The sequence below is a fragment of the Megascapheus bottae genome, chromosome 2 (genome assembly GCF_031878675.1).
Source record: "Megascapheus bottae isolate mThoBot1 chromosome 2, mThoBot2.hap1, whole genome shotgun sequence".
NCBI classification, from domain to species: domain Eukaryota; kingdom Metazoa; phylum Chordata; class Mammalia; order Rodentia; family Geomyidae; genus Megascapheus; species Megascapheus bottae.
The window spans coordinates 2,072,703-2,098,025 of NC_143510.1; the positions used below are offsets into that span (position 1 = coordinate 2,072,703).

Here is a 25,323-nt window from a genome sequence, read left to right on the forward strand (position 1 = left end):
TTCTTCTACAAATATGAATCTCTGTTCTTTTTTTTTTTTTTTTTTTTTTTTTTACCAGTCCTGAGCTTGAGCGTAGGGCCTGAGCACTGTCCTTGGGCTTTTCTCAAGGCTAGGAGCTTTACCACTTGAGCCTCAGCACCTCTACTGGCTTTTTTTTTTCCTATGTATGTGGTGCCGAGGAATTGAACCAGAGTCTTCGTAAATGCTAGGCAAGCACTCTACCACCAGGCCAAACTCTGGGCCCTTCTTTCTGTTCTTAATAAACAGTCTTGCTGGAAATCTTTTCTGGAGTGAGCCTAAGGACACCAAACTCAGGGAATGGCACAAAGCCACAAATAAAAGCACTTTAGAGAGATTCTGGCTCTGTGATCAAGGACAAACATTATGACACTGTAGTAAGATGCCTCTATGGGAAAAATACTTGAGAGGGTAATGGTAAATTGATGAGCGGGTAGTTTTTAATTGTGCTAAAACCAAGGAAGAATGACTAGTCATTCATTAGAGTCTGACATGGAAGCTGTAGACATACATTTGTAATTTGTCTCTAGTTCCTGCACAGACCTAAAACCTTAGAATGTTCTGACTGGTAGCAGTTCAAACCCCTGGTCCAGAGGCTTGAACTCAGGGCCTGAGCACTTTCCCTGAGTTGGTTTTTTTTTTTTTTTTTTTTTTGGTCAAGGCAACACCCTACCACTTGAGTCACAGTTCTGCTTCTGTTAACTGGAGATAAGAGATAAGAATCTCATGGACTTGTCTGCCTAGTCTAGCTTTAAGCCACAATACTCAGATCACAGCCTCCTGAGTTGCTAGGATTACAAGGGTGAGCCACCAGCACCCTGCTTTGTGTGTGTGTGTGTGTGTGTGTGTGTGTGTGTGTGTGTGTGTGTGTGTGTGTGTGTGTATGTGTGTGTGTGTACAAAACTTGAGCTCAGCGTCATGCTTCCAATTTGTCACTGGCTCCGGGTAGGTGGGACCATCCACTTGGACATTTGGTCCCGGGTCCTTGACTTTGATCATAGAATAAGCATTTCCAGACAAGTCAAAAAGATAAAAACAAACCAAAAAAAGTGACACAAGCCAGGTACTTATAATCCTAGCTACTCAGGAGGCTGAGATCTGAGGATTGAGGTTCAAAGCCAGCCCCGGCACTAAAGTCAGTAAGACTCTTATCTCCAAGTAACCACCATAAAACTGGAAGTGGAGCTGTGGCTCAAGTCACAATCAGGCAAGCAGAAAGGCAGAGGTAGGCTCTAAGAGTGTATGTGATCAAAAGGAGACACATCTCTGTCATCAGGGGTAACATATACAATTAAGGTGAGGCAGGATAGATTAGAGAAAATGAGACATGGTAAACATCTGCTAAGAATTCAAAAATAAAACAAATACAGGAGATATTTATCCATCTACTTCCCTTAAGATTAAGGGACCAAAGTTAGTTCAGGGGAGAAACAAGGTATTTAGAAACACAAGAGCATTATTTTTTGCTTCCAAGACAGAAAACAGGATGCCTTCCTTACCTCAGCAATTAGCATCTGTTTGGTAGCAGGATATATCCCTTACTGAGAGGAATGCCCCCCCAAATTAAAGGGTAGGTCCTAAACCTAAACAACCAAAATGGTAAACAAGACCCAGGACCTTAGAAAGTGTAACAACACCAAGAGTACTGAGAGCAGAGATAAACACCCAAGTCAGACCCCTGTCTTGATCATATAAATATCCTTGATGCCCAAGAATTTTATTTGAAGTATCCACATTCTGGTAGTGTACCCCTGCCCTTCTGCCTGTCAGCTCAGGGTCTCAGACTGACCTGATCATTGTTTGGATGTCTTCCTTAAAGAATGCATTCTGCCATATATTTTTTAGGACAGATGTTTACTTGAGATAAAGTACTGTGTGCCAGGAGGAGTCATTCTCCTAAGTGGTTGCTTTTCCAGGATTTATGTCTTTATTTATGTTCTTGCTCAGTTTTCACAGCACATTCATTACTTGGGGCCAGAGAGCAGGGCACAGGGAGAAAGCTGCCCTTGCTTTTTGCTTTTTCCTGTGCTAATGTTGCAGCTTAGGAAGGAATGTAAGGGCTAAAGCAAAGAAGATAGTGTTTCTATGTTTCTAAATACAGTGTTTGTTCCTGGCTGGCATTTACGGTGCCCCTAATCTATCTAGCCTCAGCTTGGCTGTTTTTGCTCAAGGCTAGCCTTTACCTCTTAAGCCACAGCTCCATTTTTGGGTTTTTCACTGGTTCACTGGAGACAAGACTCTCTTGCCTGAGGTGGCTTTGAACTGCCATACCCAGATTTCGGGGTGCCTAGAGACCACCAAGGAGCTGACCGATGTAAAGCACACAAGAGTTTTATTGCAAGCTCGAGCCTGGGCTATCAACTGTCCCTGACGTGGTGGATCTGGATTGAGAGCCACGACCTTCCAGTTGGAGGGGTTTTAATATGATTACAAAGTTAGGTCTGGGGGTTTGCAACTAAGTTACTAGTAGCTGCTAAATGCTGATTGGTTACACATTGTACAGTTACATATATGCTTCTATTGACTGGATGTCTCCACCTGGCCTGTCCCGACCTTGTTGCTGGGCCTTGTTATTGAAAACTGACTGGTTTTTGGAACTGTTTTGTAAGTAATGTTTAGTCTCTTCATAATCGGATTGGTTTGAACTTAAATAACAAGTTTTGTTTTGGTTTTCTTTTTCAGGCAAGGTCAGTTTATATTATTATACACATAACAAAATGGCTGTTCAAATAAGATGGCGTTCCTCAGGCTAAGATGGAGTTACTCAGGCTAAAAACTGGTCCCTACAGAACCACTGAAGCCAGACAGACTAGGGAAAAATGAAGTACAGTCGGCTTGCAGCAAATACTTGCTTCATATACTTCCCTTAAGATTAAGGGAACAAAGTCATTTTAGGGGAAGCAAAATCACTTAATAGGCCTGGTGAAGGCAACTCAGAAATAATGGTATTTGGAAACACTTGAAGTGCTATCTTTGCTTCAAAGAGAGACAACAGGATGCATTTCTTCCTGAGAGATATACTTCTCATCCCAAGAATTAACAACTGACTGACAGAATGTATGGCTTCCTGAAAAAACTTATGCCACCTGACCCAAAAGGCAGATAGCAGGGTTCCTCCTTGCTCAAGGATAAAATCTGTTTTTATGACAGTGTGCACTCTCACCTGAAAACTCAAAGTAACACCAGGTGTAGAGCAAAGACAAATATAACACTGAAGCCAGACCCCCTGCCTTTACCCTATAAATACCTCGGTAGCCCAAGGAGTTGTGTGTCTCTCTCAGTTGCCCACTGTGTCTCTCTAGGTATCACCTTCCACACACACACACACACACACACACACACACACACACACACACACACACACACGATTCCCTCCCCTTCTTCCTCTGTCTCTCTCTGTGTCTGTCTCTGTCTCCATCTCTCTCTGCATGTTTGTCTCTCTGTGTTTCTGGCTCCTTAGGAGAATACTCAGTGTGCCCCTGTCCTTCTGTCTGCTTTTTGTCTATTTATCTGATTGCCTGCTTGCTTATTTACTCAGTAAAGCTCTGCCAAGTTTTCTTACCATTGTGACTTGTCCAGAAATGTTTAATTATGTGATCGAGGTTAAGGACCCTAAGTGAAGAGTTCCTATATTTATAGGGAAACTTCCCTAAATCTTACCTCTGTCCCGTGACGCTATGACCTTCAGTTCTCAGACTCTTGAGTAGCTAGGATTACAGGCATGAGGCATTAGCTACCAGTGCCCGATTACCTCAAGCACTTCTAGAGCAAGGACATGTTATGGCAGATAACCTCCACACACCCAGTGACAACAGAAACCCCTGTGTTGGAGCTCTTTTTAGATCTTACCTAATGTACTCTGTATTGGCTGTTAACCCGTATCATAGTAACCAGAAGCAAAAATTTCCTGAATTCTGTGAGCCACTCTGCCAAATTACTGAACCCTGAGGAGAAGGTCATTGTTTATAGCAGTCAGATATACCAAGAACTAATGAAGCAGGATAACTTAAGGAAACAGAGGCCTGTAAAGGTAACTCAAAAATATGTATTTAGAAGTGCTATCTTTGTTTCAAAGAGAGATAGAATGGATTTCTTTCTGAGAGATGCATATCTCCCAACTTAACAGCTAACTGACAGGAATGTATGCCTTCCTGAGAAAACTCAGCTACCTACCTAACATACAGATAACAGGGCACCTCCTTGTCTCAAATTTCGGTTTTATGGTTAGGATACATTCTTACTTGGAAACTCAAAGTAACTCCAGGTGTAATTAGAGCAAAGACAAAGCACATATGTTTGCATAATACTGAAGCCAGCCCCCTTGCCTCTACCCTATAAACACCTCGGCAGCCCAAGGAGCCTTGTGCGTCTCTGTCTAGCTCCCTACGCGAGCACCCACACTCTGTAAGTGTGTCCAGCTCCCTACGCGAGCACCCACGCTCTGTAAGTGTGCCCAGCTCCCTACGCGAGCACCCACGCTCTGTAAGTGTGCCCAGCTCCCTACGCGGGCACCCACACTCTGTAAGTGTGCCCAGCTCCCTATGCGGGCACCCACACTCTGTAAGTGTGCCCAGCTCCCTATGCGGGCACCCACGCTCTGTAAGTGTGCCCCTGCCCTTTTTTTGTCTCTTTGTCTGACTGCCTGTTTATTTATTCAAGAAAGCTCAGCCAAATTTTCTTACCATGGTGACTTGTCCAGGAATTGGTATTCTATGAGGGAAGTCAAGAACCCTAGTGGAAGAGTTCCTATATTTAAAGGGAAGCTTTACTAAGCCTCACCTCTGTCTGGGAATGCCAGGACTTGGGAAATGGCCTGTCTTGGGAGGGGCTGAGCTCTTAATCAAAGAGGCCACTGGTAACTGGTTTAATTAACTCCAATTGTCTCTCTGTTGCTTTAAACGCCTCCTCACCAAACCCTCCCTCCGCATCCTCCCAGTCTCTGAGTCCCTTTTTCTCCTGCTGCTACGTGGGATTATCCATAACACCCAGGGAAGCCAGTCTGGTCCCCTCAAGAGACAACAAATTCCTCACCCATTTAGAACTGGAACCGGACCACACACAGGCCCCATCAAGATCAATGCTCTATCAGTTCTGCATGCTTCAAACATCTCCTTTAATACTTTTCTTTCCTCCCTCCTTTCCTTCCTCTTTATGTGCTGGACCAGGAGCTTGAACTCAGAGTTTGGGCACTGTCCCTGACCCTTTTACTCAAGACTAGTGCTCTATCAGTTGAACCCTAGTTCCATTTTCAGCTTTTTGGTGATTAATTTAAAAAAAGAGTCTCATGGACTTTTCTTCCCCGCCCCCTCCTTTTTTTTTTTTTGCCAGTCCTGGGGCATGAACTTAGAGCATGGGTACTGTCCCTGAGCTTCTTTTGCTTAAGGCTAGCCACTCCACCACTTGGGCCACAGTGCCACTTCTGGCCTTTTCTGTTTATGTAGTACTGAGGAATTGAACCCCTGGCTTCATGCATGCTAGGCAAGCACTCTACCCACAAAGCCACATTCCCAGCCCCATGCATGGCTTTCTTTTTTCTTTTCTTATTTATTTAGGTTGTTTTGAGGCTCGAACTCAGAACTAGAAAATACCACTCTCCTTTAGATTTTTCACTCAAGAAATACAACTCCACCACATGAACAACACTTCCACTTCTGGCTTTTTGCTGGTCAATTGTACATAACAATCTCACAGATTTTCCTACCCAGGGTAGCTTAGAACTGTGATCCTCGGACCTCAGCATGTCAAGTAGCTAGGATCATAGACTTAGCACCTTACTTGGCTCTTTAATTAGGGATGGGTGATCTAGCCCTGTTGGGATTGCTAGAGTTGGGCTTTTTATCATAGCATTAGGGTTTTACTAATTTGTGGTGTCTGCTACTAAATACCAGCATTGAATTAAACTTCAGACCCCTCACCGGTATATAGATAGTTGGAAAATTGCTTGACGTGGAACCTATAGATATAGTTTTCATAGAATGTAAGAACCTAGTTTTATACATGGTTTTTAGACTCTCAAACCTCTTCCCAAATTAAATAATATAACCTGAGCTAACCCCACCTCCAAGTCCTGAAACTTCAAGTACCTCTAGCCTCCAGCAATATCAGCAGAATGCTGTCTGCTCAGGTCTGGCACAAAGAAACAAATAATAAAATTCATTGTGCTTTTAAATTGACATGTTGACTTGAAATCTTTTCGTAAAATTATTTAAAGGTAATAGAAAAATTGTATCAGATGCTAAATAGCAGTTTGTTATTATTTAGTACTTATAATCATACCTTCAGAAGTTATAGACACTCTGTTTTCCTGTGAAGAATTTAAATTTAATGCCTTCAGTTTTTTGCAGGTACACACGTGTTGGAGAGCAACATCTGAGATATCACAGCTCCGGAGATCTAGGATTTGCACTTCAGGATGTAAAATCTGCAGCAAATATAGGACTTTGAGAAATTACTTTTCTATATAGATATATTTATATAAATACATTTAAATAGACATGTATGCAATTATATATCATACATTGTATATTTACTTAAATATTTCTGACATGTACATATTAATATTTACATATACTATTTTTTGTTGTTGTTGTTGTTTTTGCCAGTCCTAGGGACTGAACTCAGGGCCTGAGCACTGTCCTTGGGCTTTCCTCAAGACTAGAGCTCTACCACTTGAGCCACAGTACCAGTTCTGGCTTTTCTATATATGTGATACCGAGGAATCCAACCTGGGTCTTTGTGCATGCTAGGCAAGCACTCTACCACTAGGCCAAACTCCTGGCCCTTACATATACTATTTATGTAAATATAATATATGTGCTTATACTGCTTATATATCTAAAGAAATACTAATGAAGATATTTATAAATATTTAATGTAAATATAGACTAATTCCATGACAGACGTGCTGTTGGGAGAAGATGCAGCAAAGAAAATAGAAACATGCTGATGTGGAAATAGCACAGAAAAAAAAATCCTACTCAGCTTTCAGCTGAAGATGCAGCATTCCTAAATGCAAGACAATGATGAAATGGCTGGAGACGACATGGCTGGAGAAGTGTGACCACCGGTCTTTCCCAAACAGCTCCCAGCAGACGATAAGGACTGGCTCACACCTGTAATCTTAGCTGCATAGAAGGATGAGACTGGGAGGGTCTCAGTTCAAGGCTAGCCCAGACAGAAAATTCCATAAGACTCCAAGTCAATGGAAGAAGTTAAGGTGTGTGTGTGTGTGTGTGTGTGTGTGTGTGTGTGTGGCTGGAGTGGGGGAAGGGTGGGGGGGTTGGTGTCTATCATCCTAGCATTGACTGGACATTAGTAGAAGGATCTCCCAGTCCAGGCACATACTAAGGCAAGAAGTAAGTCCCCATCTCAAAAACAAACAGGGTTGCCAGGCGCAGTGGCTCAACCCTGTAATCCTAGCTACTCAGGAGGCTGAGCTCTGAGTACTGAGGTTCAAAGCCAGCCTGGGCACAAAAGAATGTGAGACTCTTATCTCCAATTAACCACTAGAAAACCAGAAGTGGGGCTGTGGCTCAAGGGTAGGGAGGTAGCCTTGAGCTGAAGAGCTCAAGAACTGAGCCCTGGCCCAGAGTTCAAGCCCCATGACTGACAAAAAGAAAGAAAGAGAGCGAGAGAGAGACAGAGAGAGACAGAGAGAGACAGAGACAGAGAGACAGAGACAGAGAGACAGAGACAGAGAGACAGAGACAGAGAGACAGAGACAGAGAGAGAGACAGAGAGACAGAGAAACAGAGAGAGAGACAGACAGAGAGAGAAAGAAAGAAACTGGGTTGCTGGGCACTGGTGGCTCACGCCTATAATCCTAACTTCAGGAGGGTGAGATCTGAGGACTGTAATTCAAAGCCAGCTTGGCAGGAAAGTTTATGAGACTCAGCTTCAGTTAACCAACAAGAGCTATGGTTCAAGTAGTAGAACACTAGTCTTGAGCAAAGCCCATGACTGGCACCAAGGGGTGGGGAGGGGATATCTATATCTATATCTATATATTATACATGCACAGACATATATACATATATGTATATATAATGACTGCTTAGATGTACTACACTTGCCTAGCAAGCAGAAGGTTCTGAGCTGAAACCCCACTGTTTTTTTTTTACTAATAACAAAAATTAAAATATATTAATGTCTTGCTAAAATAGCACTGTATGAGCTGGGAATGTGGCTTAGGGGTAGAGTGCACGCATGAAGCCCTGGGATGGATTCCTCAGTAACATATAAACAGAAAAAATTGGAAGTGGTGCTGTGGCTCAGTGGTATAGTGCTAGCCTTGAGCAAAAGAAGCTCAGGGACAGAGCCCAAGCCCTGACTTCTAGTCCCAGAACTGGCAAAAACCAACAATAACAAAAGAGAGAAATAAAAATAAATTTAAAATGCTATATTACTAAAACAATACCATATTATTACCATATTTTATTAACACAAGATAAAATAAGTGAGGGTGTGGACTTTATAAGAACCTGGGTCAAACCCCAGCTGTGTTCCCCTGAGACCTCTAGAGTTAGTGACTTTCATGTCAAGGAAGACTGAGTAAAGTTTAGAGGGTTTCTTTAGGTTTTTCCTCTGTAACATCAAACAGAGAAATGCTCTGATAGCTTGTCTGATAGTAAAGTTATTCTGGTAGCTCATGTTTGTAGTCCCAGCTACTCAGGAGAATAGGATCTAAAAGATCTCAGTTCAAGGAGAAACTAAACAGAAAAGTCTGAAAGACTTTATCTCCAACGAATGAGCAAAATGCCAGACTGGAAGCACAGATTAAGTGGTAGGGTGCCAGCTGTGACTGAACGAGTGTCTTGCGGACTTTTCTGCCTATGCTGGCTGAACAGAAATCCCCCAGATCTCAGTCTGCTCATCAGCTCAGATTACAGGTGTGATGAGCCCCCAGCTGAGGGAGGTATGGATGTATCATCGCGGTCCATCTCCAGGCCTCTTTTATCAGCTCAACAGGGCTGAGCTGAGGTCAGACCTCCAATATTACAGAATGTATGGGAGGTATTTGTATGGAGAAGGTATTTGCTGCTCAGAAAAAGCAAGGTATCTGCAGAGCACGCCTCTTTCTAAAGAAAAACCAAACTGGATAAGGATTCCTAAGGCAGGAGCAGAGGAATTAGTACAGCAGGACCAAGAGCATAATAACATGCTATTATGAAATAAGGGATGATGGGGTCAAGAGCGGGGTAGAGTGCTTGTCTAGCATGGATGAAGCCCTGGGTTCAATTTCTCAGTACCACATATATAATTAGCGCTGTTGCTCAATTGATGGAGTGCTAACTTTGGGCACAGAGAGGCTCAGCAACAGCACCCAGGCCCTAAGTTCAAGCGTCAGGACAAAGTGAGAGAGAAAACTGTTCTAAGGTAAAAGAAGAACAGCCATAAAAAGATAAACTGGAAATATAAGATATAAAAACTAAAACATCGGGCTGGGAATGTAACCTAGTGGTAGAGTGCTCGCCTAGCATGCATGCAGCACTGGGTTCGATTCCTCAGTACCACATATTAAGAAAAAGCTGGAAGTAGCACTGTGCTCAAGTGACACAGTGCTAGCCTTGAGCAAAAAAAAAAAAAAAAAAAAAAAGCTAATCGTTTTACAAAAGTTACAAAAGGATATTAAAAACTGGAAAAGTGAAAATATTTGAAGACACAGTAGAAACTTTCTCAAAATTAAAGCTGTAAGATTGCATATTGAAAAGTTCAGCAGGGTCCAAAAGGATTAGTCATTTGGGAAAAAAATTCCATTTCTTTCTTTATGTGTGTGTTCTTTTTCTTTTTCTTTCTTTTTGCCAGTCCTGGAGCTTGAACTCAGGGCCTGAACACTGTCCTCGGGCTTTCTCAAGGCTAGAGCTCTACCTCTTCAGCCACAGCACCACTTCCAGCTTTTTCTATGTATGTGGTATGGAGGAATCCAACTTGGGTTTTCATGCATGGTAGGCAAGCACTATACTACTAGGCCAAACTCCCAGCCCCATGTGTTCTTTTTTCATTTCTTTGTCGGTATTGAAGCCTGAACTCAGGGCTTTACATTCTTACTTGGCTTTTTCTGCTCAAGGCTAGCACTCTATCACCCGAGCAATAGCTCAACTTCTGGCCTTTTGCTTGTTCATTAAAGTTAAGAGTCTCATGGACTTTCCTGCCCAGGCTGTCTTTGAACCTTGATCATCAGATCTTATCTTCCTGTTACCTAAGATTATAGGCATGAGCCACTGGTGGGGCAAAAGTTTTAAATTTTGTGTAGAGTTTGAACTCAGGTCCAGGACATTGTCAAGAAGCTTCTTTTGCTAAAGGCTAGTATTCTACCACTTCAATTACAGCTCCACTTTTAGCATTTGTTTGTTTGTTTATTGTTGGTCATGGGGCTTGAATTCAGGGCCTGGGTGCTATCTCTGATCCTCAGTGTTCAAGGCTAGAACTCTACCACTTGAGCCACTTCCAGCCTTTTCTGGGTAGTATATTGAAGAATCTCATGGACTCCTATCTTGGCTGACTTTGAACCATGATCTTCAAATCTCAGCCTCCTGAGTAGCTAGGATTACAGATGTGAGCCACCAACACCTAGCTTCACTTCTAGCTTTTTAATGGAAATAATGGTCTCAGACCTTCTTGCCTGGGCTGGCTGTGAACTGTGATCCTCTCAGCCTCCTGAGTAGCTAGGATTACAGATATGAGCCACGGGAACTGGGCGTTATACGTGATATTTTTAGATGATTACTAATCCTACTACAATTCCTTTACTTCAGAAAAAAAAATCTGAAACCATTTTTTTTTTTTGTCACTTGTGTGGCTTAGGTCTGGGCACTCTCCCTGAACTCTTGAGCTCAAGGCCACCGCCCTACCCCTAGGGCCTGGGCATAGTCCCTGAGCTCTTTAGCTTAAGACCACACCCTGCCCCTTGAGCCACAGCACCACTTCTGGTTTTCTAGTGGTTCTACCTTTTCTTTTTGTTGTTCATGGGACTTGATCTCTGGGCCTGGGTGCTGTCCCTGAATTCTTCAGTTCAAGATTATCATTCTACCACTTTGAGCCACAGTGCCACTTCCAGTTTGCTGGTAGTTTTATCAGAGGTAAGGGTCCCACGGACTTTCATGCCCAGGCTTTGAACCACAATCCTCAGATCTCAGCCTTCTGAGTAGTTCAGATTACAGACTTGAGCCACTGGTGTCCAGCTATTAACTGTATCTTAACAGTAAACTATGGGGCCGGGAGTGTGGCTTATGGTATAATGCTTGCCTGGCATGCATGAAGCCCTGGGTTGAATTCCTTGGTACCACATACACAGAAAAAGGTGGAAATAGTGCTGTGTCTCAAGTGGTAGAGTGCTAGCCTTGAGAAAGCCCAAGAACAGTGCCCAGGCCCTGAGTGCAAGCCCTAGGACTGATAAAAAAACAAAAAACCAGTAAACTATAACTTGCTTTACCGGCATGAACACGCTTACCTCACTTATATTGGAATCTGTTATCCGCCCTTGTGTGCTCATTATCTTAATCAGCCTATCTTTTATGTTAGGAGGCAAAGGCTTAATGTCCGCGATGTATCTGGAAATGTTCTCCATGAAGCACCAAAGGCACCTGAAATACAGATATAATCGTCAGTTACACTGTGTCTCTACTAAATTGTTCTTATCTGGTTTTTGTGCTGGCACTGGTGCTTGAACTCAGAGTCTTACACTTGCTTGTGTTTCCCCCATCCCCACTCAAGGCTGATGCTCTACCACTTGAGCCATGCCTCTACTTCCAGCATTTTGCTGGCTATTTGGAGGTAAATGTTTCACAGACTTTCCTGCCTGCGATGGCTTTGAATCATGGTCTTCACATCTCAGGCTCAGTAGCTAAGCACTCGGGCTGTTGCTCCTTTCAATGCTGTGTATTGGCATTCAGCTTTCCCATAAAAAATTTACCTTTTTGGGCCGGGAGTTTGGCCTAGAGGTAGAGTGCTTGCCTAGCATGCACGAAGACCCGGGTTCGATTCCTTGGTACCACATACTTAGAAAAAGCCAGAAGTGGTGCTGAGGCTCAAGTGGTAGAGCTCTAGCCTTGAGAAAGTCCAAGACTGGCAAAAAAAAAATTACCTTTTTATTAATGTTAAAAAAATCTCAATTCACAGGATTTCAAAATCCAAGTATATGCATAGTCAAAAGACATTAAAATGAATAAAAGGGAGTGAATGGGATGGGAATGTGGCTTAGTGATGGACTGCTTGCCTAGCATGCACGAAGCCCTGGGTTCCATTCTTCAGTACCATATACATAGAAAAAGCCAGAAGTGGTACTGTGGCTTACGTGTTAAAACACTAGCCTTGATCACAGAGAGGCTCAGGGACAGTGCCTAGACCCTGAGTTCAAGCTCTAAGACCGGGAAAAAAAAAAGTGATTTAGTTGTCCCTTTCCCAATTCAGTCTTTTAAATTCTAAGACATGGTTATTAGTTCCCAGATTTTTCTTTTTTTAGGTCTAAGACCAGGACTTGAACTTGGTACTTGATACTTTTTGTTCCTTGGCTAATGTTCTACCAACTGAACCATGCCTACACTCCCCAGAAATCAATTATATCTTTCTATATCGGCCTTAAATTGGAACCTACTTATTTCAAGTTTTTGTTAATCCTGCACTGTTTCTCTATTTTGTTAAATATTTATGTGGATTAAAAAAGTCACGTGGGCTGAGACCATGGCCTAGTGGTAGCGTGCTTGCCTAGCATGTACGAAGACCTGGGTTTGATTCCTCAGTACTACATATATAGAAAAAAAAGCCAGACGTGGTGCTGTGGCTCAAGTGGTAGAGCACTATCTTTGAGAAAAAGTCCAAGAACAGTACTCAGTGCCCTGAGTTCAAGCCCAGGACTGGAAAAAAAAATCATGTGAGGGTTGGGAGTTTGTCCTAGTGGGAGAGTGCTTGCTTAGCATGGACAAGTACCCAGGTTTGATTCCTTGGTACTACATATATAGAAAAAGCCAGAAGTGGTGCTATGGCTCAAGTGATAGAGCTCTAGCCTTGGGAAAGCCCGAGGACAGTGTTCAGGTCCTAATTCAAGCCCTGGGACTGGCAAAAAATAAAAATAAGTCATGTGAAGTCAGGAGCTGGTAGCTCATACCTATAATCCTAGCTATCCAGGAGGCTAAGGTCTGAGGATCATGCTTCAAAGCCAGCCTGGGCAGGAAAGTCTGTAAGACTGTTATCTCCAATTAACCTCCAGAAAACCAGACATGGTGCTGTAGATCAAAGTAGTAGAGCACTAGCTTTGAGCAAAAAAGCTTAGATTCAGTGCCCAGGCTGAGTTCAAGCCCTATGACTGACAAAAAAAAAAGTAATGAAATTATTAAAAGGAACTGTCCCAGAGGCTGAAAAAGAATTCAAGTTGTACAGAGACTTGTTCTTTTTTTGTGTGTCTGCTGGTTTGGGGCTAGACCCAGTGCCTCGTCTTCTCCCTTGACTCTTTGACTCAAGGCTAGTATATTATCACTTGAGTTATACATCCAGTTGAGGTTTTTGCAAGTTAACTGAAGTAAGAATCTCACAGACTTTTCTGCCTGGCTGGCTTCAAATCACAATCCTCAGATCTTAGCCTCCTGAGTAGCTAGGATTACAGGTGTGACCCTCCTGCAGCTGTCTAGACTTACTTGCTCTTGCATGAGGTTAGCAGAGCAGGCAATAGTCAAGATCTTGAAGGAACTGAGGATAAATAATTTACTCTAAGATATTCTGATTTGGTATATTTACTCTTTCAAACTGAAAGCACTCCACATATTTTTTGGTGGTATTAGGACTTAAACTCAGGTCTTTGCACTTGCCAGGCAGGTGCTTCAGTACTTGAGCCACATCTCCTTTCAGCTGAAGTTGGAAGCACTTGAGAGCTGGAGGACTGGTGGCTCACACCTGTAATCCTAGCTACTCAGGAGGCTGAGGTCTGAGGATTAGGCTTCAAAGGCAGCCCAGGCACAAAAGTCCATGAGACTCTTATCCCCAATTAACCACCAGAAAATAGGAAATGGCATTGTGGCTCAAAGTGGTAGAGTGCTAGCCTTGAACTGAAGAGCTCAGGGACAGTGCCTAGGCCCAGAGTTCAACCGCCATGATCAACAACAATAAAACAATTGAGACCATAATTGCAGAAAGGGTTCTGATCTATCCTCGGGGTGTGTGTGTGTGTGTGTGTGTGTGTGTGTGTGTGTGTGTGTGTGTGCGCATATACATACTGGGGGGACTTGGACTCAGGGTCTGAGCACTGTTCTTAGCTGCTTTCTCCCCCTCACACACACACACACACACACACACACACACACACACACACACACACAAGGATAGTGCTCTACCACTTGAGCCATAGCTCATGGACTTTCCCGTGCAGTCTAGCTCCAAAAGATGTGATCTCAGATCTCAGCCTCTTAAGAAGCTGTGATTACAGGCATGAGTCACCAGCCTCTGACTTTCTCCTTCTTTTACTACATATAGAAAGCCATAAAAATTCCTTTGGGGAGGGTGCCTCCTCTGCACTAATGCCAGAAAGGCTAGAGTTCACCAGAGCCTAGGCACTGTTGCCTAAATGGCTTGAGCAAACAAGCCTAGTGAAGCAGCAGTTTCTATTAGCTTTATTTACACTTGCCCTGAACTGCCCAGCTGCTCCCCAACACATCCCCAGCCAGGATCTAGTTCTGTCTTCTCTTCTCACATTCTCCTTTGTAAGCACCATCAAAGCTTTGGCTTTTGGCTGTTTCTCTGAATGACTCACTCTCGTGGGTGTAAGAACCCAGTTTTAGATAGAGTTTTCATAGAGTATATGGACCTAGTTTGGGAATATAGTTTTTTGGAATACTGTTTCAGATTCTCAGCCCTTTCCCCGAATTATATGATGTAACCTGTGCTATCCCCATTTCCCCGTCCTGAAACTGCAAGCACCTCTAGCCTCCAGCAATAGCAGCAGAATGCTGTCTGCCCAGGTCTGATCACCACTGTTGACCTTCCTGGGCTATGTGGTATCGTTGCTGTCTGCAGCACAGGTGCCCCTCTCCTCATAATGGCTCCAACAGGTGACTTCATGCTCTTGTTTATGGAAATTGCCTATGAAATTGTTTCTGATAAGGCTAACTGCAAATTTCACTTCTGTAAACCAGCCTGCTTGCAGGCAGGATCAGGGAATATAGGAAAACACTCCCCCCCTCCCGCCAGAAATCCTTGTCAAAATTACAGGCTAGGCTGAAACTGGGAATAGCAGGAACCAAAAGTAGTAAAAGAAAGGCATGAAGGAAACTGAGCATAACTACCTTTAGCTTGTTGTCAGGAAATTCCAGAAATAATTTAAAAAAATTTAACAGTCTAGAATGTGAACTTTGTTCTGCTTGAAAAGTGATACTGGTTACTAGAATTGTTATTTTGCTTAATGATTTATGATATGTACCTAAATTGTAACTGCCATCACTAACCACTAATTTCTACTTCTATAAACTTGCTTGCTTGCTTTCTTGCACAAACATACCACCTGTGAGGGTTTTTTGCCTTTAAAAACCCTACTGAGTCGAGCACCAGTGGCTCACGCCTGCAATCCTAGCTACTCAGGAAGCTGAGATCTGAGGATCACGATTAAAAGCCAGCTCGGCTTGCAGACATATGCAGCCCAGCAACATGCATGGATTCATCCATAGCCTGCCCTGACTTTACACAAAACACATGGGCTGGCTTTGAACCAGGATCCTTACATCTCAGCCCCTGAGTAGCTAGAATTGAAGGTGTGAGCCACTGGTGCCTGGCTGTTGTTCTGATTTTTAATTAACACTTAATGATTTGACATGCTTTCATGCTATAGTGTAATGTTTTGGCACACTGAATGTTCTGTACAGTGACCAGATCCGAATATTAAACTAACGCATTGATCCTTTAAAAAAAAAAAAGCCAGCTCGGGCACAAAAGACAGAGAGACTCATCTCCAATTCATCACCAGAAAACCAGAAGGGTGCTGTGGCTCAGTGGTAGAGTATTAGCCTTGAGCTGAAGAGCTCAGGGACAGTGCTCAGGCCCAGAGTTCAAGCCCCACACTGACAGAAAACAAAACAAAAACAAAAACCAACCCTACTGAATGGAATACCCGCACTGCACTCTACTAGTGGGTGTAGTTGAGGCGTGGCTGGTTAAAACTCCTAGCAACTTTAGCTGAGTATTGGATGTCTCTCTGTTTTCGAGTTCATAACAGTGGGTACACAAATGTATATGTAAAAATAAAATATGTATGCTTTTCTCTCCTTCATTTGCCTCATTTATTCACAATAAACTAAACATTTGTTCACGATAAGCTAATTTCATCAGTTGCTTCAAATTTCAACCATCAAGCTCATATGTTAAATAAGTGCAAATTTTATTTTTGTATACAAATACCCAATCATTTATATAAGTTTATATTTACAAATTAATGTATTTACCATTTTTCTATGTGCATAAGTTAATTGTATAAAGAAGTTTCATTGCGACATTTCATAAATATGTATACTACACTTTATTAAATTTACTTCTATTATATTTTTTTTCTGTTTTTAGTCCACTTCTGGCTTTTTCTGTTTATGTGGTAATGAGGAATTGAACACAGGGCTTCATGCCACATTCCTGGCCCCACCTAACGCACATTCCCAGCCTGCATATCTATCTATCTATCTATCTATCTATCTATCTATCTATCTATCTATTTTTCTCTCTCCCCTCTCTCTCTCTCTCTCTTTCCAGAGGGGTCATGGGGCTTGAGCTTAGCCTGGGAGATGTCCCTGAGCTCTTCAGCTCAACACTACCGCTCTACCCTTGAGTCACAGCCCCCACTTCCTGTTTCTAGAGGTTAATTGGAGATAAGAGTCTCATAGTCTTTTTTTTTTTTTTTTTTTTTTTGCCAGTCCTGGGCTTGAGCTTAGGACCTGAGCACTGGCCTTGGGCTTTCTCAAGACCAGAGCTCTACCACTTGAGCCTCAGCATCATTTCCAGCTTTTTTCTTTGTATGTGCTACCAAGGAATCGAACCTGGGGCTTTGTGCATAGTAGGCAATCACTCTACCACTAGGCCAAACTCCCAGCCCCAAGAGTCTCATAGTCTTTTTGTGCTCGGGTGACTTTGACCCTGGATCCTCAGATCTCAGCTCCTGAGCAGCTAGGATTACAGGGGAGAGCCACTGGGCCCAGCTGCACATTAGGCTTTCTTAATCTCCTTCCGACTCATGTGTTTTTTTAAAAAGTGTTCAGTAGGGTTTTTGTTTGTTTTTGTCAGTCGTGGGACTTGAACTCTGGGCCTGGGCATTGTCTCTGAGTTCTTCAGCTCAAGGCTACCACCCTACTCCTTGTGCCAGAGCACCACTTCTGGTTTTCTAGTGGTTATCTAGAGATAAGAGTTTCATGGACTTTAGTGCCTGGGCTAGTTTTGAACTGAGATCCTCAGATCTCAGTCTCCTGAATAGCTATGATTACAGGCATGAGCCACCACACCCAGCCAGTAGGGTATTTTTCTTTGTTTTTTGTTTGTTTTTTTAATAATTTTCTTTCTTTTCTTTTTTTTCCCTGCTGTCCTGTGGCTTGAACTCAGGCCCTAGACCCCTGCCCTGAGTTTTTATGCTCAAAGGTAGCGCTCTACCCACTTGACTCACAGCTCCACATCCAGCTGTTTTGGTGGTTAATTGGGGACAAATCTCATGGACTTTTCTGTCTGGGCTAGCTTTGAGCTGCAATCCCCAGACCCCCGCCTCCTCAGCAGCTAGGTATATGCTATGGCCCCCAGCATCCTTAGTCTTTTATAAATATGTATAGTGTACTGTATCATATTCACCTCTGAGTATCCTTCCTCCTATCATTGATTCCCCAACAATTTCTGCCAGACCTTGGGCTTGAACTCTAGGCCTACGCACTCTCTCTGGGCTCCTTTTGCTCAGGGCTAGCACTCTACCACTTGAGTCACAGTGCCACTTCCAGGATACTGAGTAGTTCACTGCAGATAAGCATCTAATAGACCTTCCTGTCTGGGTTGGCTTGGAGTTGGAATCCTCAGATCTCAGCCTTCGGAGTAGGATTAAAGTTGTGAGCCATCACCACCTGGCTAAAATGCTCCCATTTATTAACATGTCATATTACTATTTCTACTATTAGTGTTATTTTAGGTCTAGATTCCATGAGAGAAAATGTGGTGCTTGTCTTTTGTGTGTGATGCACTGGTCTTGGGGTTTGAATTGAGAGCCTGGATGCTGTCTAAGCTTCTTTTGCTCAAGGCTAGAGCTTTACCACTTGAGAGTCATAGCTCCATTTCAGGCTTTTTGGTGGTTAATCGGAGACAAAGAGTCTGTCTCATGGACTTTCCTGCCCATGCCTGTTTTTTTTTTTTTTTTTGCCATTCCTAGGCTTAAGCTCAAGGCCTGAGCACTGTCCTTGGATTTTTCTCAAGGCTAGAACTATCACTTGAGCCTCAGCATCACTTCTGGCTTTTTCCAAGTATGTGGTACCAAGGAATTGAACCCGGGTCTTCATGCATGCTAGGCAAGCACTCAACCACTAGGCCAAACTCCCAGCCCCCATGCCTGTTTTTAAACCATGATCTTGAGATCTTAATTTGCTCAATAAAGGCTTACAGATCTAAGTCACTGGCACCCAGCAATATTTGGCTTTAAGCTTATCATATCTCTCTCAACATCGTTATCTCCAGTTCCATTCTTTTTTTCTTTCTTTTTTTTCCAGTCCTGCACTTGAGCTCAGGGACTGAGCACTGTCCTTGGACTGTCTGAAGGTCAGAGCTCTACTACTTGAGCCTCAGCACGACTTCGGGCTTTTTTTCCTATGTATGTGGTATGGAGGAATGGACCCCAGGTCTTCGTGCATGCTAGGCAAGCACTCTACCATGAGGCCAAACTCCTGGCCCCATCCATTCTTTTTCTGCAAATGACATAACTCATTCTTTATGGCTGAATAATGCTGTGCTGCATCCATATGCTATTCTTCAGTTGCTGGTCATCTAGGCTGATTCCACTGCTTAGCTGTTATGAATAGTGCTGTAATAAACATGGATGTGCTGGAAAGAATCTTTTGTTTTTAGTCATGGGACCTGAACTCTGGGCCTGGGCACTGTTACTGAAATCTTCAACTCACGGCTACCATCCTACCCCTTGAGCCACAGTGCCACTTCCAGTTTTCTAGTGGTTAATTGGAGATAAGAGTCTCACAGACTTTATAGTGCCTGGGCTGGCTGTGAAGCCTAACCCTCAGATCTCAGCCTCCTGGTAACCAGGATCACAGGCATGAACCACTGTGCCCAGCTTGTGCTGGCATCTCTACTCATGTCAATGGACACTGCTTTAGTTATATTCCCAAGAGTGTAGTAGCAGGGTTAACTTTTTATTTCTTCTGAGAGACTTCCATACCGATTTCCATAGTAGGGCACTAAATTACATTTCCATCAAATGTTTATGGCTTCCTTTTCCTCCTCCTTCATTCTTGCCTGCAATTTTCTTTCGCTTCCTTCCTCCTCCTCCTTCCTGTGTGACAATACTATTCTGTTCACACTTCCTAGTTTTTTTATTTTTTTTTGCTTGTTAATTGAAGGTTAAAAGTCTCTCATATTTGCTAGCCCACACTGGCATTCAACCCTGATTCTAAAATCTCAGCCTTGAGTATGCAGGACTACACATGAGAATCACCAGCACCTACCTATTGTTTGCTTGTATTACTGTTTTGATCAAGGTTAAGATGGAATCTTAAGGATTTTTGCTTTGAATTTCCTTTTTTATTCATGGCCAGTCCTGGGGCACTCTCAGTCTGGGCACTGTCCTCGAGCTTTCTCAAAGCTAGCACTCTACCACTTGAGAAACAGCACCCCTTCCACCTTTTTCTATGTATGTGGTACCAAGGAATTTAATCCAGGTCTTCATGCATGCTAGGTAAGCACTCTATCACTAGGCCAAACCCTGGCCCCGGTTGTTTAATATTTTAACTTTTTACATATTCTGGATATTCATCCTTTCAAGAATAGCTTGCACAGATTTCCTCTCATTTCATGGGCTAGCTCTACATTCTGACATATTTCATTCTTTGGTGAATAGATTCTAATTTGAATAGAACACATATCTCGTTACTCATATTTCCTGAAGGTTTAAGAGCCCTATTCAGAATGTTGTCTATGTCTACATTGTGTAGTGTCTTCTCTGTGGTTTCCTGTGGTAATCTCAGGTCTTACCATTAACATCTTTTTGTGTGTGTGCTGGTCTCAGGGTCTGAACGTTGATCCTCAGATTTCAGCCTTCGGAATAGTTAGGATTACGGAGGCGTGAGCACAGCAGCCTCTCATTCTTACTCTTCTTATTATATTTCCTCTTGAATGCATTTCTTTGGATATGTAAATGCTCACCTAGAAAGGTTGGATGGTCAGGACCCAATGGGTTGTCCATCTTGCTGAAGAAAGAATCCAGGGGCAGACACAAAGGAGTTTCATAAAACAAGGTTTATTAAGGTGAAGTGCAAATGTATACTCTGAAGAAGACAGAGCAGGCAGCCCAAAGGAGTGATTGAGTGTTCCTTCTTCCCATGATGATCAATAGCAAAGCTAAAGAGACGCTTGTAATTATGGATCCTTCTGGGTCAGACTAGAGAGATTTCCATGTAAGCTCACTTGGTCCAGATGCACTGCACTCATAAACTGGCCTGTTGAACTAATGCCCATGTGTACAAGTACTTAAATGTATTATTATGTTTTTAAAGATTGTGATCTGTAAAATAAAAACTGCCCACCTTAACTGGGAGCTTGTACCTGTAATCCTAGCTGCTCAGGAAGCTGAGATCTGAAAATGGCAGTTCAAAGCCGTGAAAGTCTGTGAAACTCCAATTAATCACCAAAAAGGCCAGAAATGGAGCTGTGGTCCAAGAGGCAGTGGGCTAGCCTTGAGCAAAAAAAAAAAAAGGCTCAGGAATAGCATCGAGGTTCTAAGTTCAAGTCCCAGAGCCAGCACAAAAACAAACAAAACCAAAAAAATATTGCCACCTTAATTATATGTAAATAAGGTCCTCTGGTTACGCACCTTATGATTTCTCCAGCATCAAGGCAAAAGCCACATGGCTAAGAGTCCTCAGAACCACCAGAACCTTGGAATGTAAATAAGGGTGTTATAACAAGGATGTGGGCCAAGGGTAGAAGCAGACAGTAGTCAGAACACTCTTCCCTGTGGTTGGCAGATGGGTCCAAACCTATCCTCCTACTTGGAGCTATTTATCAACCTTCAAATATCATTTCCTTTATAAAGCTGTTCCCAGGTTGTAAATGTTCTTTTCCTCATCAGAAATGTCAAAAACCCTCTGCTCATCCCTATTTAATGATAATGTCTTGCCTTCATTACCTATTTATTATTAAGTTATACAGAATGGCTGCCATTACCATTATTTCTTTATTTTGTTTGTACTAGTACCAGGGTTTGAACTCAGGGCCTCCCCCTCAAACTTGTTTTTTTTTTCATTCAAGGCTGATGTTCTACTATTTAAGCCTCATGTTCACTTCTGGCTTTTATCTGGTTCACTGGAAATAGGAGTCTTATAGACTTTCCTGCCTGAGATGTTTTCAAACTGGGTATCTCAGTTCTCAGCCTCCTGAGTAACAAGGATTACAGGTGTGAGCCAGCTAGCTCAGATCACTATCGTTATTTACAAATTTGGACTGATTTCATCAGATTGCACCTCCACTCTGTTTGGTGATAAAAATTTGCTTCGATGCTCCCCTGGCATGGCATACTGACTCTCTCAGCCTCTCCTGCCCAACCCCCTTCCCCAATTTTCCTCCCTGGAATCTTATCAGCTAATCACATCCTGGAAGTGCGATACATTGACATCAGAAGGATACCCTACATCCTAAACAGGAACATCTGGTGCAACTACAGTATTCCAAGAAACACTCATTCCCCAACTACACTTGTAGCCTCTTCTACCCCCAGCTTCTCTACTCCTTGTTTCTCCCACCTGGCTCACTGTTACTTAGAATAATCTATAGCAATGAGTAAAGCCTGTTCTGATCTGCTGAGGCCTCTGACTTCTCTCCTTTCATCCATCTGATCTTCCCTAACACATGATAGTTCACATAATCTGTGGCATAGTGCTATACAAATCACATGTGCTCTTTAAATATATGCTTACGTGTCAGGTGTGGTGGCACACACACGTAATCCCAGCACTTGGGAGACTTAAGGCTGGAGGATCACAGATTTGAGGCCAACCTAGATATAGGAAAACCCTGCCTCAATAATAACAACGATAATAGTAGTAATGATAATGATTACAGCTAGACACGTGTGGCTTATACTTGTAATCCTAGTTTTTCATGAGGCTGAGATCTAGAGAATGAGGTTCAAAGCTACCCTGGGTAGTAAAGTCCATGAAACTCAACTCCAATTAACAGCAAAAAGCCAGAAGTGGAGGTGTAGCTCAAGTGGTTGAGCACTAGCCTTGAGTGAATAAGCCAAGGGTCAAAGTCCTGAGTTCAAGCTCCATTACTCACATTCACATACAAAAAGGAATAAAGAATTCAGGTGAGAATTAAGCTGAGCCGTAGAAGAAAAGTCAATTTAGATAACATATCCTTTGTTTCAGAAAAAAATTAATAATGAATATTCTATGGATTTGACTTATACTGGCTTCTGATCTTCAGGAGAGCTTGATGATGTGAACGGTGTCTTCCATTTACAGAGTCCATCACTAAAACCCAGACAGGTCATATGATTTGCTCATGATTGTAGAACTAGTATATATTAAACATATGAAAGATCCATAGTAGTCCTTCATACCTTCCACTCTTAAGTCATTATGGATGGCAATAAAATCCCATTTGGATCAGACCTAAAACTCATCAGTAACTCCTGCAACAGGGCACTGGTGCCTCATGCCTTGGAATTCCAGCTAGTCAGGAAGCTGAGAACTGAGACCCTGGCTGAGAACTGCTCAGTCCGTGAGACTCATCTCCAGTTAACCAGCAAAACACTGCAAGTGAGCTAGGGATTAAGTGGTAGAGGGCCAGTCTCCAGCAAAAAAGCCAAACCAGAGCATTCAGTCCTGAGTTCAAGCCCCAGTACTGGCACACTGACACACATGCGTGCACACCCACACACAATGTGAAAAGAATGAGAGGGAGGGACGGAAGGAAGGAGGGAGGAGGAGAGGGAGGAAAGGAAGGAGGAAGGAAGGAAGGAAGGAAGGAAGGAAGGAAAAGGTCAGGGATGATAGCTCACATTAGATGTGAGCTGGCTACCCAGGAGGCTGAGATATGAAGATCATGGTTCAAGCCAGCCCCAGAAAGGAAGGTCTTCTGAGACTCTTACCTCCAAATAAACTAATAAGCTGGAAGTGACACACACTGTGTTCAAGTGGTAGAGTGCTAGACTTGAGCACAAAAAAACTCAGGGACACCAGCTCAGATTGAGTTCCAGCTCCAGGGCTGACATGAAAAGAAAAGGGAAGAGAAGAGAAAACGAATGCACTTCCCTCAGGCCTCCACTGCAGGTCCAAATCCTCCCAAGGAGCCCAGGGATTTTTTTTTTTTTCCCCTTCTATGGACATCGACTACTTCCTCCGGGCCAAGCGCTTCGGGGATGTAAAACGCCAAATCTCCTTGTTTTGTTCTCCTTCCTCTGCAGCTGTGTCCTTTTCCTGCACCGCTTTTCTAATAATGGCCTCCCGATGCCATTACCATGGCAACTGTAATTTCTGGTGTGAAAGTCCCTGGTGTTTCCATGTGCAGGGCATGCTTCCGAGGCCGTCCCGAGGCGTCTGGCCCACCCCTCCCCGGTGCCCCCGAGGCGGGCACTCGGAAGGCCCGCGGGAGCCGGGCGCTCTCCCCCGCCGGGCACCGTCCACGGTCCCCGGGCTCGGGCGGCGGGCGGCGCGGCGGCGCGGCGGTGCGCATGCGCCAACGGTGCCCAGCCCGGGCTGCCGTTCACCACCCCGCCGCCCCAGTGGCCCCGGGCACCCCCACCTGCAGCGCCTGGGCGGGGTGTCACTGGAGGTTCTGGAGAGGCATCTGGAGCCTGACACCGACGGAGGGCCCGGGATGCTCGCCGAGGGGGGCCCGCCCCGGTGCACAGCGGCCCTCGGCGAGGCGACCACCGGCAACGAACCGACCGCGATGGGGAGGGGAGAGCCGCGCAGGGCTGCTGCCCCGAGGGGAAGCGGAACGGGTGCACTCACAGTTCCAGGAGCTGACTGACCCGCCGCTGGGAAGGCATCGCGGCTCGCCTTTCTCGACAGCCTCTTCCTCACTCCAAGAGCCGCCACCACCCGGGCTAGGGACCGTCAGCCAACTGCCGTCTTCCGCGCGAGGCGTACGTCCCGCTGACGTCACTCAGAGTCCGGTGACTGGGGCGTGCCTGGCGAAAGAGCGTGGTGGGCTCCGGGATCGATCTGTAGCGGGCTGCGCGGGAGGAGCTGAGTGTGAGAAAAGATTGACGAGCCTTAAACGTTCGCAAGGCACTGTGGGACTTGTAGTTCTTCCTGCATCGAGGGCCGTTTCCCCCAGTGGGCTCGGGGAAGTTTCTCCAGAGTCCCAGTTTCACCGCAGACTCTCAGAGCCCTGTGGGGGTCTAGGGACGCCCAGAGGTCAAGGTCATAGGGTAAGGGGCCACCGAGAGGTCAGGGTCACATTACGTGGATGGTGAGAATGGGGTGGGTAGAGTCACTCCGGAGGGAGACGGTGGCAGCCGGGGCCAAGACAACAAGACCGCACTGGGAAAGTAGAAATTTAACGTATTTGTAAACTCCTGGCCCCCAAATGCATTTTACTGAAGCAAAGCAAGCTGGGGCAGCATTCCAGGGTAATCCATGTCCAGTCAGCTAGGAGGGTGGAAGAATCAGAGACAAGCAAAGGCAAGTTATTCTCTGGAGCAAAACAACCCATGATACATTTGCAATTCAAAGAATGTTACTTTGGGGCTCAGAAGGTGGCTTAGTGGTAGCGTGTTTGCTTAGCACGAGTGAAACTCTGGGTTCAGTTCCTCAGTACCATATAAATAGAAAAGGCCAGAAGTGGCACTGTGGCTCAAATGGTGGAGCATTATCCTTGACCAAAAGAAGCTGAGGGAGGGGCCGGGAGTTTGGCCTAGTGGTGGAGTGCTTGCCTAGCACGCACAAAGACCCGGGTTCGATTCCTGGGCACCACATACATAGAAAAAAGCTGGAAGTGGTGCTGTGGCTCTAGTGGTAGAGCTTTAGCCTCGAGGAAAAAGACCAAGGACAGTGCTCAGCCCTGAGTTCAAGACCCACGACTGGCAAAAAAAAAAAAAAAAGAAGAAGGATAACATCCAGGCCCTGAGTTCAAGTCCCAAGA

General features: G+C 44.2%; 1 protein-coding gene across 8 annotated transcripts in view; it reads right to left on the reverse strand.

Annotated features, from left to right (window-relative positions):
- Amn1 (antagonist of mitotic exit network 1 homolog) overlaps positions 1-24,510 on the reverse strand; it is a 40,286-nt gene extending 15,776 nt beyond the window's left edge. Inside the window, exons 1-6 of one of the 8 annotated variants that reach the window (XM_090319374.1) lie at positions 24,189-24,510; positions 23,324-23,439; positions 21,044-21,107; positions 20,776-20,905; positions 11,468-11,600; positions 6,295-6,439 (exon numbers count right to left, since the gene is read on the reverse strand). In XM_090319374.1, coding sequence (XP_090175500.1) covers positions 6,295-6,439; positions 11,468-11,584 — 262 coding nt within the window. In that variant the 5' untranslated portion in view covers positions 11,585-11,600; positions 20,776-20,905; positions 21,044-21,107; positions 23,324-23,439; positions 24,189-24,510. The other 7 variants (XM_090319365.1, XM_090319356.1, XM_090319383.1 and 4 more) reach the window with 7 other exon arrangements.
- Between the last annotated feature and the right edge of the window lie 813 nt (positions 24,511-25,323).